The sequence below is a fragment of the Penicillium atrosanguineum genome, assembly GCF_028827265.1.
Source record: "Penicillium atrosanguineum strain IBT 20685 chromosome Unknown utg000002l_segment0_segment0, whole genome shotgun sequence".
Lineage (NCBI taxonomy): Eukaryota > Fungi > Ascomycota > Eurotiomycetes > Eurotiales > Aspergillaceae > Penicillium > Penicillium atrosanguineum.
This window is the reverse complement of record NW_026623134.1, coordinates 3,975,092-3,989,514: the sequence shown is the minus strand read 5'-3', so window position 1 is coordinate 3,989,514 and position 14,423 is coordinate 3,975,092. Positions and strand designations below refer to the sequence as shown.

Genomic DNA, 14,423 nt, shown 5'->3' with positions numbered 1-14,423 from the left:
TTCCAATTGACAAAGAGGTCGGCTCAAGTCCGAGTGTTTTCTACCTTTTAGCCGGATAGCCTTATCCCAAAACGCAGTCATATATCCGGGGTGCAAGGAGCTTGGTAAGGCTTAATTTGCCCGTGCGAAGGCTTATTTACGCTTCAGTCTGATTTTTGGCGATCTCGGAGTGATGTCCGATGGTCGTAAAGGGGCCGAGTGGGGGTACGCAATATCTCTACAGCAATGAGAAGTCAGTCGCCACCGCAGAAGTAACAAGAATTGTTGGCTTTAATACATGAAGTCCTCGAGATCCTTTAGGTAAGGGTATCAATCAAACTCTCCCAAGCAGTTAACAGCCACCTCCTCCAGCACCTGCCATATTCGCACCCTTCCCTGACTCAGCAATGAGGATGACAATGAACCAAAGTGTCAAGCGCTTCTGCCACTCCCCAATAACCATGCACATGGCAGTAGCCAGAATGATTTCATTAAATCGGAATCGAGATTCCCGTAGATTAATCGACTGTGGTTGCGATTTGAAGCCCACTACAGACCCAGAATCATCCGGTCCCTGAAAGGGATCGACTATCTCAAGCAACTTCGAAACTGCCGAGTCGATAACCCACAACTTTCCAAACTTCTTCGACGAGAAATCTGAAGTAAACTGAGCCAGAAACAATCTCTCCCCTCCAGGAAGCTCTGCAATCAACTTCAAATGATTGAGAGGCATTAGTCTTCTCGACCATTTCTCATTCACATGAAGATCTCTTGTACCCTCCCAGAAAAATGTGATCCCAGCATAGAGAAAGTGATATCGTCGAGCATTCATCAGCGGCGATGACCATTTAAGTCTGATGACTTCTTCCGCACCAGCAGGCTGGACTTTTTCTTCTTCCTCTTCACCCTTTTCTTTCAGCGTCTTCCGCTGGGCATTAACCATGCGATGATATCGCTTCCCAGTTTCACCCCAGATTCGCCACGAACGCACCCTGTAACCTTTTAAAGCATGGATGTCTTGGGAAGTTCTATTATCTGGTCTAAAGCGATGCTCCCAGCTCACCACGCCACGAGGGTCAATGATGTCCGGTAGGTTGGGCACAAACTGTACAGAAAATTACCGCCAGAAAGCAGACGATTTGATAATGCAGAGAGGCTCTTTATCTTTTTCGCTACCATGGTGAATAGTCCGCGGTGTTCCGTGGAATAAAGGGGCAGGGGGGTGGATAAAGTAGCTGTTCGATTCATCGGATTTGGGGTGCGCTCTGGCGTAGTCGTTGGCTATGTCTTTGTGTTTCTTGCTATATCCGAACTCTTTTTCCAAGTCCATAAATGGGGTGATGCGGAAGTCTTCTTCGCCTACGTGGTAGACGTGGTATTCTGATAGGCGGTTTCTTTTATTATATACAGTAATAATATATATAATATTGAGGATAATACGGCAATCCGATGAGACTTACTGATGTGACGGAAGCACATCACTTCCTACATCCACTACTAGAGTTATTAAGCTATAACTATGCCTCGATATAATTTCAAAAGCTACGGATTCGATTCTTTTAATCGAAATTCGACATTGTAGAGTTAATAGGGTGGTCGTGAGAAAGAGAGGGGAAGCGGAACGGTGGTCGTTCCTATATCACCCCAAGGCCTTTGCTCCACAAATTGAGGAGCAAAAAGAATGCCTAACTATAGTGCCAGAAAAAGTAGTCGTTCTCAAATATCAATACAGTGGAAAGAAGCTGCTAGGGCTTGGACCCAAGCCTAACATTCATGAGTTCAACGCGATTCAAGTGTATTAACACCTATGCATACGACATAGATAGATAGATTTGGTGTTGTTTTTCTCCTATTGAAATCTCATTTAAGTATAGATCACGTAATTTTAAACTAAAGAGCAAGAGTCACACAGCTAGCCAAGTTTGCTTTCAATGCAAGAGAGGTCCATCAATTATTGTGCGACAGCATTAGACTAGCTGCTCTCTAGGCGCTTCTTGTCAGCATCAGAAGAGCTCCCTCTCTGAAATTGATCCGACGGTAAATTGATCTTCTCCATCATCAAGACAATCTTTTCATAATCATCGCTTTCCACGAACTCTCTTGTCATCAGGTATTCTTGAATGAAGTTGGAAGCTTCTTTGCGTGAAGAGAGCTTCTGGTGACAGGAACGAGGTTTGTCATGCACTTTAAGCTCCGCGTCATTGCTAGCGAGTAGAAAAACTTTAGAAGAACTGTCCAAGTAAAACTGGCTCCATAGATCAGAACTTACGTATAGCCTTGATGTATCGTTCCTCCTTCTCTACCATTTGCCACAGCGTATACCGCTTCTGATTGAGTTTGATACCGCTTTTTCTCTGCACCAATGATATAAATATCCGAAATCTCATGTCCGTTCTCTTCGAGATAATCTACCGCATCCCGTAGAGTCTGGAAGCCCTTGTGCTTCTTTTGTTTACAGTCATTAGTCAAGGCATCAGCTATAGACCTTGGAGACAATCAGCATCTTTCAGCATAGTTACTAGTTACTAATTGGATTCCTAATACCATGATTGAGTAATGATGCCTGAAATATGACCGTGGGCAACTGCATGATATTGTTTAGCTTTGTGTTTTGGCATCTTGTGGGAGAAAGATTTCTGGCGTAAGGTAGAACCTTCAAAAACGCGAAAGGCGTGATTCATTTACCAAGAAGGCCATACAACTAGCCTTTATAAAGCGTGTCAACTTCAATCATATTAAACAAGAACGATCCCGCTGGCCGTGTACATAGATACCGTGTGCTGCGGGCCACGTCAGCACCCCGGTTCCAAGGCAGAATCAGACGCACTGCCCCCTCCTTTCACTGCCCGAACATACCATCATTTCTCATTTAAAAGCCACGGTGGCACAATCCCTGCTCTTGTATGCATCAATTTGCACCGCCCTCTTCTGTATTATCACTAATCTGTCACATGTCCTATCATCGTCAATTAAACGCCCATCATATTTTCTCCGATACAGTTTCTGATGAGCCTCTCTTGCCCCGCAAACAGACCAAATATTGAATAAAGAAATTAAGAGCATGTTCACCAGTAGTGCCTACAGAGCCATTGGGACCTTTGCTTATACGAATATATGCATTGATCTTCTGAAGTCGTAAACAAATTTATTTGATGAATTTGAGTCCCATTTCAAGCCAGAGAGCCTTGGAGGCGGAGTGCTTCGCTGTTTTCTTTGAAATGCCTTTGCATGAGATCTGAAAGTTTTGTACTGAGCGCTAGCGGCCCATCTCGGAGGACCGAGGCTCAACAGGACCAAATCATAATCCGGTGGAAATGAATTCAGAGTCTCCCATCTCCTTCAACGCAACGGTGTGCCTACTGTCATCACAATCATACTTCGTGCCTCTATGGAGCTTGCCTGGCTGTAATTGCCCTGTTCGTTCCGTGCGTAGTGTTATTGGCGGTCTTAAGATAGAGTGCTCTAGTGTCCCCCTCTTGGAGTACAAGGGCAAGAAGGCGTTACTTGACCCACCCGAGCAGACTTTCAAATCATTGGCTTTGTGTATGATATCATCTTTATGCTTGTATAGGAACGTGCGAATCAAGAAAACTTATAGATTTTAATATTGGCGAAGATTCCAGAATATCGCGCAGCATCGCTCTACCAATTTCGCGGGAGAAAACCATTCTGGCCAATTTGACTTGTAAATCAAACTGCCGTCTTACCCCGAGTGGTAGAATAAATTCGTCGTAGGGAAGCTCTTTAAGAATGAGGGATTTGCGAAACATCTACCTCAAGATGAGCCTTTCGTAATTCAACCCGTTGTAAGTCCTACCCTCGCAATAGACACACTCATCCGAGGTGGCAGAGCAGATTGAAGCCACGAGCTGATCTCAATCTGGACCCATTTGAGACCGAGAAAATCGACTGTAAAACCTTCCATGAATATGCATATTGCAAGTACGAAGAAACTGGAAGCTCTTAATTCTTTGATCGATAGATTCTGTATCATTATCAAGGCTGAAACTTGCCATGGTGTTATCATAAATCAGCTATATGAGGCCCCTTTAAGGCATACCTATAGTCGCTGAAATACTCCACCATTTAAAGCCCAAAATACCTGACTCATTTTTGTTGGGCTGGATAAGCTGAACCTCCGTATTATTCTCGCGATAGATCTTTATGTGTCGAGATAACACGTCACTAAATGATGATTTATCTTTCCGCGGCCTATAGCTACTGTGTGGCGCTCGGACAATTCTATTCTGCGAGCCCCGCTCCTATTTACAAAGCACAAACTCCTTTTTCTCTTTTGGTAAGGGGAGATGACCGATTTTGGTAAAATACAAGAAATCGCTATTTTGGATGCTGACAGCGTCGTATTGGACTTCAGTGGTTGGGCCGATATGCAGCTTAAATTATGGCAAGGCATCTTTATTAGGGCAAGCATCGCTACGTAGTCATTCAGCCGCCCAAAGACTTGGAGGCTGAGTGACGATTCATGAGCCGCTCTATTGTGTCATTATCTTTTTTTTCAGATTATTTAAACGCCGTATCTCTATGGTGATTGTAATTTCCATTCAGAGTTCTTCAAAGCATGAAGGATTTAAGTCATTATATTCTCAAACTAAAGGCCTTTGCACGACACACCCAAACCAGCCGAAGAAGAGATCCAACAGAGCTGTACGGACAAGTAATCACGTCTTCTTACGTCAAATCCTGCGAGCAGAATCGACACACTGCAATCTTGTGTGAGCTTGAAGCCGTCGAAAAGATGACAAGCTTTGAAATGGACGGTTCAACTCCCACGCATGATCAAGGTAAAGAGCAAAGCCAACCCATGATTGGAGGGGAATGCTTATTATTTTACGAGATGAATGGATTGGGTTCTATGTTTGGGACCTTTTCATGAGAGTAAAATTCATCGAAAGCAAGCCCAAAGCCGGTGTTTCGCCTGTATTTGAAGTGAATGACCGCCACTTTTTGTCTAATTTATGAGGCTGATATACTTTTCAGGAAATGAGTGGGTTCCTTATGACGGATTTTAAATCTGGCGACGCCATCAAACAAATTATCCAAGACAACCCGCATCTAAAAAGGCAGTTTTATCAATCGCGCTGTCCCTCGATTTATAAAATTCTGGGTCTGATGGTGAATAACAGCCCACATCTAGATCTTCAACGTATCTTTGCTGCTCTAGCGCCATTTTGCCCACAACCATCGCTCTCAACTTCTCAGATTGAGCGTAGTACTAGTGCTATCGAACATCCATCATCTTCGTCTAATTCTACGGTTTCGATGCCTCTGGACTGTCGTGATATACCGCAACGTCAGCGAAAAGTCAACTATGCACTATTCACCTCACGCTTGAACGAATATGGACAACGAAATGGTATCAGGGCTATTTACACCGAGAGCATGATGTCAATTACACCCCTTGTCTTCAAAGTTTGCGTGAATTATAATGGTACGGAAGGACAAGCTGAGGGTGGAAATTTAAGGGAAACGAAACACCTAGCTTCCAAGAATCTATGCGATATTCTGGGCTTGGAGCTAGATTAGAACAGTCAGCTCTATGGTTTTACTGGTGGTTTCAGAAGCAATTACGGTTCTGTGATTCATTTGTGCTGTTTCCTTCTTCATATATGTTTTTGAGACATCAGAATTTCAGAATATTGATAAACATCGAATTTGCGTAACTTTGAAATATAGACAGACATCTTACTCGCTCTGAGAATTCTCGTCCGGTGGCTGTTTGGAGATCCAAGAGTCGACTGTGTTTCACACGTAGGTAGTATCCAATGAGATATACGACCGTGGCCGAGGCCATGTCCACAGACAGGTTATGCGGTCATCGCGGGTGCCGTAGCATCCTCACCCTATTTATTGCGTACTCACTCTTCTAAACTTCGGTCGCACGGCGCTAAAGAGGCGCTGGGGCAAGGGCCTCTTCGAGCGTTGACATATCCTTTGGTGGTATATTCCGAGACGATGTAGACTAGCAGATCGTTGATTTAGATTTTATATGCACGACACAGAAGATTTGTGGTTTTGTAGCTTTAAAGATCTTCTCTGCTCATGCTATGTATCTTGCTGTGTTTAAACCCTCAAATAGGTGACTAGATAAGGCTATTTCGGCCCTGTGGATTTCCTGTTTTTCATCACTCGTCTCGGGGTGCAGACATACCTGCTGAATTGAGAGTGTGGGCCTTCAGCTCCGAAACATTGGGATACTTCATTGGTTCGACAGGCTTACGGTGGGAAGGGGCCTTGACTGCAAGGCTGTGAGGGCCCAATTACCTATCTCCAGGGGTGGGGAATCGATAGTCGTGATGGGAGTACATCAAGAGGCTGTGCAAATTACCGGGTGTTTCGGATGTCATTTCGAAAATAGGTTTACAAGGAGATGATTGTTGAACATGTCATGATTCATTTTTGGCGTGTTTTTGTCATTAAATGTTAAACCCCTTCGGTCATCAAAGCTCTAGGCGCCTGTTCGAAAACACCTCGCTGTCCCTTGGCGAGACCTTGTCGAACAATGTCGCCTTCAGGAATGCCTTTCCAGGAAACTTTGGGCTCGTGGTAAATATTGGACTGCGTATATATGATCAGACGCATTTATTTGTTGAAACTCTCCAGACTACTTTGAACATACCTTCCACAGTTAGAGCAGAAATGTCTCTGGGGGGAATGAAGTCAGCCACGGTCGCAGACATAAAGCAATGTATTTGAGTACCCCAATAACATTTCCACTAGCAGTCTTCTTATCTTCGTACACCTTCAAAGCAGTTGTAGGGTCTTTCACTGTCATATCATCCTCTGAGATGAAGTAGTTGACGGAGAACGCTGGGATCAGTGAGCATGATAGTAACTATGGGTAGTCATTGACTGGGATCCTACCTCCACCAGCTCGCTTGCAACTGTCACTGTTCTCAAGCCGTCAATAAAAACTCACTCCATAATCGACTTCCAAAAGGTGTCAAAGCCATACCAGTGGCATAAAACGGAGTTGGCGGGTTGCCGAGGAAGCGTGACGTTAACGCTCTCGCAGTTGCAGTGGCCCGTGTAAGACATTTAAGGCGAACTAATTCTGATAGAGCCAATTATGAATTTCAAGGACAAATTTGCAGAGACCTTGAGGATGCTCAATCTACGTTCATTTTTTGGTTGAGGGCTGCCTCACGAATTTTCGCGAAAAAGCTTTGGGCCTAATACTGCTTTCCTCGATGGTGACGTCATTCTCGTCAACCATTGTCTCGTGGGAGAGCCACCTCTCAATGTCAAGTACAGGCTGTCTAGGTAAATAGTTCGTTTTCTCCATAACGAAATGGATGGTGAACATTGATAGAGCTTCACTAAAAAGCATGCCAAGCCGCTCTTGCTTTCCATGGCCAACGCAGGTTCTAATGCCCATAGATCTCGATTCCTTTATTGCTGTCAGTTTGACATGATCCAAGGAGGAGAAATATTGACCTGGCCAATTTACGAGAATTGAGGGCCAAGACATCATGCAGAAAATGAAGAGTAAGAGTACGACACCTAGGCGTACCTCGGGCAACATCTCAATCTCTGGGCATAAGTATTTCTTGGTCGCTGCTTGAACTTCTGTTCTAATGAAAATCACGTTACCCAGGCGCCAATCAAGAATTTGAGACGGGAACGAGAAAAGTGAATCACTGAGCCCGTCTCCGCTGTTCCATGAGGACAGCCAAGGGGATATCGTCCTCGTCGTAGAACTCCACATCTTCATCCACGCCAAAATCACGGAGGCGCTCTCCATCAGCGTTTCGCCATGACTCTTCACCATCATCAGAGTCATCACCATAGATAGGTCCAGGCTGGCCCTCATCTTCGCTGCCATCCTGGTCGACCTTTTGTACTCGTTCGTGGAAACGTCTGCGCCGTTGCACATTTGAAAATTGCCGACGGCGGTTCATATCATCCGACTGGCGACGGTTAAATGCTTCAATCTCTTCACGAGCGGATGCGTAGGTTTGGAGCCCCGGCGAAGTAGAGGTAGAAGGTGCCGGCGCTGGGAGAGGAATACGATCGGGATCGGGTGGTGGCCAAGACACTCCACGGGCTAGTACATATTGTTAGCAACTGGGCAAAGACATAACTAGTAGAGTATCATGATACCTTCAAAATCATTAATGGGGAACTCCCAACCAGATTTCCGGTCTGGGGTTGTTGCAAAAGGCCAGAACCAGCTGAAGATCTGCGAAGAGTGTTATTTCAATTGTTCCACGGGATACTAGATGATGACTGACATTGATAGTTCCCATTGCCTGGCTTATGTTGGAGAAAATCCCGATGTCATATGGGAACTCCTGTTTCTTGATTCTGATCTTTTGGCCTCCCGGGGCGTCAAGATACCCACCCATAACGCGGGCTCGCCGCACAAGGGTCTCGTGTCTCTCTATTTCCCATGATTCAATCGTTGTGATGTTGAACAAGACCGAATACAGGACTCGCACAAGAAGGATGAACAGGGCAAAAACTGTGACACTGTTCACAACGAAAAGTAGAAACAGGTGACAAAGTTGTCCAAGACTGGGACCAAGATACTAATCTTAGGTCAGCGTTTGCTCAGGTACCAGCAGGTAGCCAACTCACACTAGGCAGATTTCGACTACCCCAAACAACAGATCCCCGTTCCCAGATCAAAGTTTCGAGGTAGCCCATGCCGACAACGGCAAAGAACAAGAAGCGGAAAAAGTGCGGGAAGGTAAAATGTGATACACAGTTCGATGTCCATGGGCAGTGGTGGTCCATCTTGGGAATGCATCTGTATACAGATCAGTAAATATCAGATTTGAAACCAACTTCGATACCAACCTTTGGCAGGTCTTGCAATGATGCGCCCGTGGTGGCTTGTATGCCTCACATCTACGGCACCATCGCTGACGCCGGGTGGCCTTGGCCTTCTCCTCTGGGCTGGAATTGGCAGTCTTCTGGCTTGCAGGAAGCCGGCCAGGATCTACATAGCAAGATCTGAAATAAGAGACCCAGATACACAGGGCAAAGATGTTGATCTTCCAGACTTCATCCTTCCGGAGAGGCACGGATTCGAAATGGAGGAAGAAATACTGTGAGGTATACGCTAGAAAGGCGATCAAAATGCTGACGGCTGGAACCGCGAGTCGCGATATTTGAAAGTCATCACCGAACATCTCTGCGTCCAGATGTCCGCAGTGTCGACAAGGAGAGGATTGGAAAGCTGTGGCCGACGTGTTGTTGATTGGTGGTGAGATTTGGGAAGTGATGACTAAGCGGACTTGAATCGGCCGCGATTCATCACATTTGACGTTGTCATCGTGAACACTTCGCCAATTATTCCAGATCAGCCTGAATTGGTCTCGGAGATGATATATATCGACCATTCAATTGAAGAGAGTTCAGAAAAGTCATGAGAAGCTGATCCAACGTCTCCAAAATGCCGATCGTGGCTCTTCCCCAGACCACAGTCCGCGCGATTGGATCTACATCTGTCATCTCTGATTCCTGCTCCGTAGTCAAGGAACTGATTGACAATGCATTGGATGCCTCTGCAACATCCCTGCAGGTCGAGCTCTCTCTGAACACACTCGACGTGATCCAGGTTAAAGACAATGGCCATGGAATTCCTACTGAGGATCATTCGAGCGTCTGCAAACACACCTTCACCAGCAAGATTCAGACTGTGGATGACTTGAAAAATGTCGGAGGCTCGTCGTTTGGCTTCCGTGGAGAGGCCTTGGCGAGTGTGGCGGAGATGTCGGGCGGCGTTACTGTCAGTACGCGGTCCGCTTCGGAGGTGACGGGGACATGTCTAAAGTATGCGAGGGATGGATCGCTCTCAAGGTATGTTGGTCATGGTATAGCTTGAAATGGCCCAGGTAAACACTCACACGCTGGGCAGCTGTACGCGCACGTCTCATCCAGCTGGGACGACGCTGCGTGTAACTGATTTCCTCAAGTATATACCTGTTCGCAGGCAGACGGCGCTCAAAGACGCGACAAAAACTTTGACCAGGATCAAGAAGCTTCTTCAAGCTTACGCCTTTGCTCACCCTGTCTTGAGATTCTCAATAAAAGTGCTTAAGGCCAAGAATGAGAACAACAACTGGACATACGCGCCAAGTGCCGATACAGAGATCGTCGATGCAGCAATCAAAATCGTCGGAAGGGATGTAACAGCATGTTGCGTTGTCAAGAAATTTCCATCCGATTCATTGGACCCAAGTGGCTATGAGTTGCTTGCCTTCCTTCCAAAGGCAAACGCCGGTATGCAAGCCCTCGATCGCAATTACGCCCGACTAATAGTTAGAGCAGAGATCATCAAAGCCAACAATCAAGGACAGTTCGTCAGCGTTGATGGGCGTCCCCTATCCGTGAGTCGGGGGCTTGGCTTGGATATCGCCAAACTCTTCAAATCCTATGCCCGTGCCGCTGCATTACGAAATGAAGCGGCAAAGTCGATCACGGATCCATTCCTATACCTTCAACTGAAGTGTCCACAAGGAAGCTACGATGTTAACATCGAACCTGGCAAAGATGACGTGTTATTTGAGGATCGGGAGCTCCTATTTGGTATGCTGGAGAGTTTCTTTTGCTACCATTACGGACCATTGCAAACTGCTCAGAAGGCGAGCCCCAAGAAAGCACAGAAACCATTTGCAGCCACTCAGAGGAACAGTGGTTTCGAGATCCTCATGTCCCGAACGCGCCCCGCGGCCCCCTCCAGCCAAACTCCAAGGCCAGAGGTCCCCGCCAGTGTTGCTCCTGCAAGCCCCCTGTCTGAACGAATCGGTCAATCGTCTGGGCCTTTATCACCTGACAACTCTCGCGATGACGCATATCAGAGTGCTACTGGTGATCACACAGCCATCACGGAATGTCGAGGTTCGCGATTCATCAATCCCTGGTCCATTTCAAGAATCAACGCTTCGTTTGAAACTCCACAGAGACAGCACAATCCTCGGTCAAGCGGATCTCGCACTCCCTTTCAGACACACCAACATACCGACGGCCAACAGAATGCAGCAACGAGACCCAATTACGGGTCACCTCCCGAGAGCCCTGAATTGATCTCTTCCGCTCTCAGGCCTGCATCGATCTCTCCGATGGTATATCAGCACCGACCTCTGCCATCCGTGGGATCATCACCTGAGACTGCGTCTGCCGCCAACAGTGCCCAAAAAGCAGAACGGCAGCGTGACAAAGAGCGATACGGGAATGGCGCGCTCGATACCTGGTTTCAGCGCACTACAGGAGCTTCGTTGACTCAAGAACTAGCAAAACCAATGGCTGAGCAGGATGTTCAAATTCCCACATTGTCCCAGCTTGCACAAGAGAGGTTTCAACCTCACCGGGCTATAACCGGCAGTGCAGTTTCTGATCTGGAAGCCCGTGAAGCGGAAGGCGACCCCTCCGAGGATGCGGAGTCTCAGCTTTTTCCTGAAGAAGATGGTGCCTTGCCCTCAGATCAAAGTCAGGAACAAGAAGGTTCCATGAATAGTGGGCGAGGGTTTCCGGTGCTAGAGAAATGGGCTGCGAGTCTTCACAAAGGCTTCAATCCCGATTCAAGTCTTGATTTGGAATGGGCGCTCGACTTTGAAAAGCGCAAGAAAGAAGCAAACCAGAGAAGTCGTACACGCCCCGCGGGTCGCGACTGCCAAAAAAGCTCTCAAAATACCACTTCCGTCGGTCCATCTCCCCACAAAAACAGATATTTTGCTGCAAAGGCAGCATTGGCAGCCGATCAACCTGTGGTAGCCGAGACAGATTCGGCATTATCACTCTCTGCAAATGATCCAAGAGCCTATATGATGCGTTATCAAAACCCGCCCGAGGCTGGAGAAACAGCCAAGAATAGTGCGGCTGTACGACGGCTTCATACGAATCGACTGCCATTTGAACGTACACCAGAAGAATACAATACCCACGACATCTGCCTTCCAATGTCCTCTGACCTGTCGCTCATGTTCAAGTCATTAAATTTGACGTGTTCAGTCGACACATATACCCAGTTTGGAGAAGAAGCCGAAGTCTTTCCTGAGTCCAATACCGAATCCGTTCTATCCTTCTGGAATCAGCGTTTAATCACGCTTGTCAACGAAAACTATACGACTGGCGACAATCTGACATGTCCTGAATGGCAAGTTGATCTTCCTTCTATCATGGAGAAGCATTTGAACCGATTTTCCTCGAGTTAAATGATCTTTCCTCACAGGAATAAACTTGCATCTTTACGAGTACTCTCCTCTTTCCTAACGCTGCTATGGAGTTATTTTGCTATTTAAGTATACCCATTATGTATGATATGTGACATGCCCTATCAACATCTACTTGCTCACTTGCAATTAACTCTTCATAAAACATCCTTCGCAATTTGAGCTGTTCGCATTCTTGATTTGCTACATGTACCAACCCCGAACGGGAAACACGGCGATTGATGCACCTTTTATCAAGCATGGAAATTTAGGGATTTGATGTGAGAGACAGAAACACATCAATGGACTGTAGCTTAACAATCACTGAACTCCAAAATGCGGTCGGAAACCTGTTCCGTTGCATAAGAATGACATCAACAGCCAGATGCCCCTTTAAAAGGCGCTATCAATTCCAGAATATCATAGTCAAACTGCAGCCACAACAATGGCCGACTCCACCTCACTTGATGATCGGCTCGTTGACCGACTGACAGAACGGCTCCGCACGTCGTCAAGAGTCGCTTCTTCCGACTTCAAAATGACAACCGGGGACATCGGAATCCTCAAATCCACACTTTTACCTTCGTTTGGATTATATTCGGGACTCTCGCTCGCAACCTTCATTGCTGCCGAGACCACAACCCGAGTCGAACTTAAAGACTGGCTATGGCCTTCCGGCCAAGTAATCAATGCATGGTGGAGCGCTGTTGGGCGACCGATGCACGAAACCGGGATTTCCTTCTCCGACGCCTGGGCTAGCGTCAGCTGGACTCAGAAACTTCTCCTAGGTGGTGTGACTCTCTGGGGAGCGCGACTGTTCGCGCGAATCGCAAGCCGATCCCTTGCTCGTGGAAAGGACGATCCCCGATATGACGCAGTCAAGAAAGAGCCCGGGTTCTGGAAATCAGCGCTGTTCAAGATTTTCTTGCCGGAGGCCTTTGTCCTAAGTTTAATTTCACTGCCTATCACGATGCCGTTTTCGATGGGCGAGACCACGCTTCCACTGAGTTTGAATTCCCTGGGTACAGTCCGTGCTCTAGGTGTCGGGTTGTTCAGTGCTGGGTTTGCGTTAGAGGTCCTGGCCGACACACAACTTGAGCTACACCGCAGGGAACGGGACGATCTGTGTCGACATGGTATTTGGAGTGTTGTTCGCCATCCCAAGTGAGCTGCTTTATCGTAACCGAGTTCTATACCTTATACTAATGCCTGGTCAGTTACTTGGGTGACACCCTCGTCCATCTCTCATTTGCGGTTCTCAATCTTGCCGACTCGTTCAATCCTATCATGTTTCTTGGCCCCGTTGCTAATTATGCATTCCTTCGCTTTATTGGTGGCGACAAGCAGACCGAGGAGAGCCAGGAAGTGCGGTACCAAGTGAATGACCCGCACAAGTATCAGCAGTTGAAGCAATGGCGCCAAGAGAAGAACAGCTTCTGGCCTTCCGTGCGCGATTTGATAAACCCCTGGGCATTGGCGGTCGTTGGCTGTGGATTGATCGGCGTCGTCGTTGAGGAAATGTTGAGAACAACGTTTACTGCCTAACGCAGGACAAACCTCGGAGATGATTAAGGAAAATAGTGATCATATTCGCGCTACAAATTCATTCCAAACTCCTAATAATATTTGTCCTCTTGATAGGCATTTATTCGCAGTAGTCTCTTCTTCATCCTGTGCAGATTCGGTTTGGCCGTCCCTTGCCATCCTTCGCAGGTGCTCAGACACGAGGGGAGCATTGAGTGCCTCCAACCTCAGGCACCGACTAGATCGATGTGAAAACTTAAACGTGATAAAATTAAATTAATAATCTGCTTTTACCCATTCTAGACGTGGCTGATAGGGTGGAGTGGTCTGCACCCTCCATTTAGACACCTGCGACCCAGCAGTTCGTAGGTATAGAGCCCCCGCCGATGCGATATCCTATCCCCACACGGCACATTTAAACGTAAGTACTGGAAGAAAACGGTAGACGCGTTAAGAGGTGCCACTCCCGAACCACTGGGAAAACGATCGGGCTCCAATACAAACCATAGCCAGATCCGTGCTCCATCGGCGCGTGTGCAGCAAGCGAGATAGCGAATTGAAGAAACAGTGGCTCAAAAGCATTGCTCGCGTTCCAGCCCGTCTGAAGCGGGGTCGCTTGGCTGCACATGCATGTTACCTAGAATTATCCGATGCCGATCTTTGCTGTGGGCGGTGTCGAGTCGCGTCGCTGAGTACTCATCCCTGTATCACCTCCCCTGAAGAGTGCTTATTGAATTTCATCTA

General features: G+C 47.0%; 4 protein-coding genes across 4 annotated transcripts; 2 read left to right on the top strand and 2 right to left on the bottom strand.

The window, feature by feature from the left end:
- Positions 1–331: 331 nt before the first annotated feature.
- On the bottom strand, positions 332–1,458 carry N7443_003266 (uncharacterized protein; the record flags this gene model as incomplete). Its single annotated transcript, XM_056883322.1, has 3 exons — positions 332–971; positions 1,101–1,359; positions 1,440–1,458. 3 exons carry the CDS (start codon positions 1,456–1,458, stop codon positions 332–334), a joined length of 918 nt encoding a protein of 305 aa, XP_056745163.1.
- Positions 1,459–6,420: 4,962 nt separating this feature from the next.
- On the bottom strand, positions 6,421–9,344 carry pfa4 (putative palmitoyltransferase with autoacylation activity Pfa4; the record flags this gene model as incomplete). Its single annotated transcript, XM_056883321.1, has 10 exons — positions 6,421–6,555; positions 6,698–6,807; positions 6,917–7,045; positions 7,177–7,387; positions 7,511–7,571; positions 7,639–8,044; positions 8,101–8,179; positions 8,232–8,528; positions 8,578–8,749; positions 8,800–9,344. The coding sequence occupies 10 exons, from the start codon at positions 9,342–9,344 to the stop codon at positions 6,421–6,423; spliced, it is 2,145 nt and encodes a 714-aa protein (XP_056745162.1).
- A 53-nt stretch (positions 9,345–9,397) lies between these two features.
- Positions 9,398–12,158, top strand: N7443_003264 (putative DNA mismatch repair protein; the record flags this gene model as incomplete). The annotated part of the gene is made up of 2 exons (XM_056883320.1): positions 9,398–9,804; positions 9,863–12,158. The coding sequence occupies 2 exons, from the start codon at positions 9,398–9,400 to the stop codon at positions 12,156–12,158; spliced, it is 2,703 nt and encodes a 900-aa protein (XP_056745161.1).
- A 442-nt stretch (positions 12,159–12,600) lies between these two features.
- N7443_003263 (DUF1295 domain protein) lies at positions 12,601–13,700 on the top strand (the record flags this gene model as incomplete). Its single annotated transcript, XM_056883319.1, has 2 exons — positions 12,601–13,319; positions 13,373–13,700. 2 exons carry the CDS (start codon positions 12,601–12,603, stop codon positions 13,698–13,700), a joined length of 1,047 nt encoding a protein of 348 aa, XP_056745160.1.
- Between the last annotated feature and the right edge of the window lie 723 nt (positions 13,701–14,423).